We start from the raw sequence: 2,406 nt of genomic DNA, 5'->3' as shown, positions 1-2,406 counted from the left end.
AATTTAGTAACACATATAAAAAAAAGTTTTTAAAAAACGTAATATTTCTTCTTTTAAATAAAATTCCAATTTAAATCAATTTCTAGTGACCGCTAAGAATGTTTGTTACCACCCACTTTTATTTGTGTAGCTTTAGAACGGCACATTTCGTAGCTACAAACTGAAGAAAGACACGGACTTACAGATAAATTACAGAAATACTCCACCTCTGAGTACAAGAATATAACACATAGTCTGTTTCAACATGGTAGATAAGCTACACTAAACAGGTTCAAAAACACACTGAACGTACCAACTTCTTAAAGACTCCCCTTCTTCAGGTTTTTTCATTACATCTTTTAAAGGTGGAAGAATCTGACAAAAGATAAATCATCATCTTTTTTTTATCAGGTATGCTTTTCAGGGATTATCTAACTATCCACATTTTGTTTTTTCTTAGACTTACAGTGTACTTGATGTGTACTTTCTAGCTTTGAACATAGAGACTTGTAGTTTATAGTAACTTTTCTACTTAATGCATTGAAAAACTCAGCACACAATCAGTGACAGCTTGTTAATGTTGTTATTGGTGGCGATCAAGAAATGACAGATTATTTTTGGGGTTGGGGTATTTTTGGCTTGTTTTGCTTCAATTTCACGCTATCCGTCCCTAATTTAGCAGCGAAAGACTAGAGGGAAGTCAGCTAGTCATCATCACCCACTGCCAACTCTTGGGCTACTCTTTTACCAATGAATAGTGGGATTGACCACCACATTATAATGCCCCCATGGCTGAAAGGGCGAGCATGACTTAACCACCTGGCCATGGGCTATTTTAAAGCAATATTTTATGTATCTCACCATCCACAAAAGAAAGACATTCTTATTATATTGAATCTTTATTATTAAGAAAACTAAGCACTTATTCTTAAGCACCCTAACTGTCAGGCCATACCCAATTATTTTGTTTAATATTATATAATGAACCTTAAAACTGACCAAACTAGAAAAAATTAAGAGATGAAAAGGTATAACACGAGATCTAATGAACAGCAACAAAATGTGTCACATTAGCACACTCTTCATTATTCAGAATTATGAATCTAACCGTTACTTATACATTTTATTAGCTGTTTTAAATGTTCCACAGGGAATGCGTGTGTGATTTTTTAACATTCGTTTAAGAAATTATTTGAAAATACTCTTAATGAAAACAGACAAGTTTCAGAGCCAAGAAATTTTCTACACATCATTTAAGTTAGTAAAATAATGGAAATGAATATTTACACTTACCTTTCCTTTTAACCATTTTCTTATAATGCGATTAGATCGAGCACACTCTCCTAGACAAGATAAAATTGGAGACAGCAATTCTTTCTGACTATTCATTGATTTCTACAGGGGGTAATAAAAACAAAACCATTGACCCCTACAACAAATGTGTCAGTTTTGTTTATTTTAGTTTTTCTAGTATATATATATATATCAAACTTTTAAAACAAGACTTTCCAGTTCCTCAAAATTGTTTAACATATATTCTGGCAAGCTAATTTGACTAATTAAAATTAACCCTATTTATAAATTTTATAACTGAATCTAAAAGATCTAAAAGATTAGACAACACGCCGTTTGAATTTTAAGGTTTATAAATAAAATAATCTTTTTAACATCGAATATATTTTTCCATTTGTGTTAGCTGCTTGTCTCGGGTCGCTTTTCCTATTAAAAAATGAAAGCTTATTACTTTACCTGTTCTAAACGTTTTTCCAGAAAACTCAGTAAAATAGCTACAGCTTCCATATTCATTCCTTCATATTCCAGCTCTTTCTCACTTTTTACACCAGGGATATCTGTCAGTGGGGTGAGGAGTTCTTCATAACTTGAATGAGGCATATTTGTAAGGAGGTTCACAGTATGACTAGAAGAGTAGACATGTAAAGAAATTAAGAAAAAAAAATTCTCATTCAGAAAATTTACATCCTGTATTAAAACAAATTCTAAACATAATATAGATTTCTATGTTACAAAACCATTCAAGTTTCACTATTTGGAAGAAAAATCATGCAAGTTCTAGCAACTTAAGCCTCTTAACTTTCTTAATTTTACAAAACTGAGTTGGTCAAGATGTTGACTAATTTTTCACTCAAATACTTAAGTTTATTGTAAACTAGTCAAGACATTTAAAATCTATATACACATGACACAAGACTCCCCTATCATATTTGAACAGTATAATGCAATTACTAACAATAAAACACCCTTCTATATTTGTTTTTGACTAACAATAAAACACCCTTCTCTATATTTGTTTTTGACTAACAATAAAACAACCTTCTCTATATTTGTTTTTGACTAACAATAAAACATCCTTCTCTATATTTGTTTTTGACTAACAATAAAACATCCTTCTCTATATTTGTTTTTGAC

At 30.9% G+C, this 2,406-nt stretch overlaps 1 protein-coding gene across 1 annotated transcript in view; it reads right to left on the bottom strand.

Moving 5' to 3' along the window:
• Positions 1-238: 238 nt before the first annotated feature.
• The window catches only part of LOC106471082 (synembryn-A-like), a 19,822-nt gene continuing 17,654 nt past the window's right edge, over positions 239-2,406 (bottom strand). The window contains exons 10-12 of the mRNA XM_013931669.2: positions 1,729-1,897; positions 1,273-1,374; positions 239-354 (exon numbers count right to left, since the gene is read on the bottom strand). Coding sequence (XP_013787123.1) covers positions 262-354; positions 1,273-1,374; positions 1,729-1,897 — 364 coding nt within the window. The 3' untranslated portion in view covers positions 239-261. The remainder of the gene's footprint in view (positions 355-1,272; positions 1,375-1,728; positions 1,898-2,406) is intronic.

The sequence above is a fragment of the Limulus polyphemus genome, unplaced genomic scaffold (genome assembly GCF_000517525.1).
Source record: "Limulus polyphemus unplaced genomic scaffold, Limulus_polyphemus-2.1.2 Scaffold4397, whole genome shotgun sequence".
NCBI lineage: Eukaryota > Metazoa > Arthropoda > Merostomata > Xiphosura > Limulidae > Limulus > Limulus polyphemus.
This window is presented reverse-complemented; position numbering and strand designations above follow the sequence as displayed.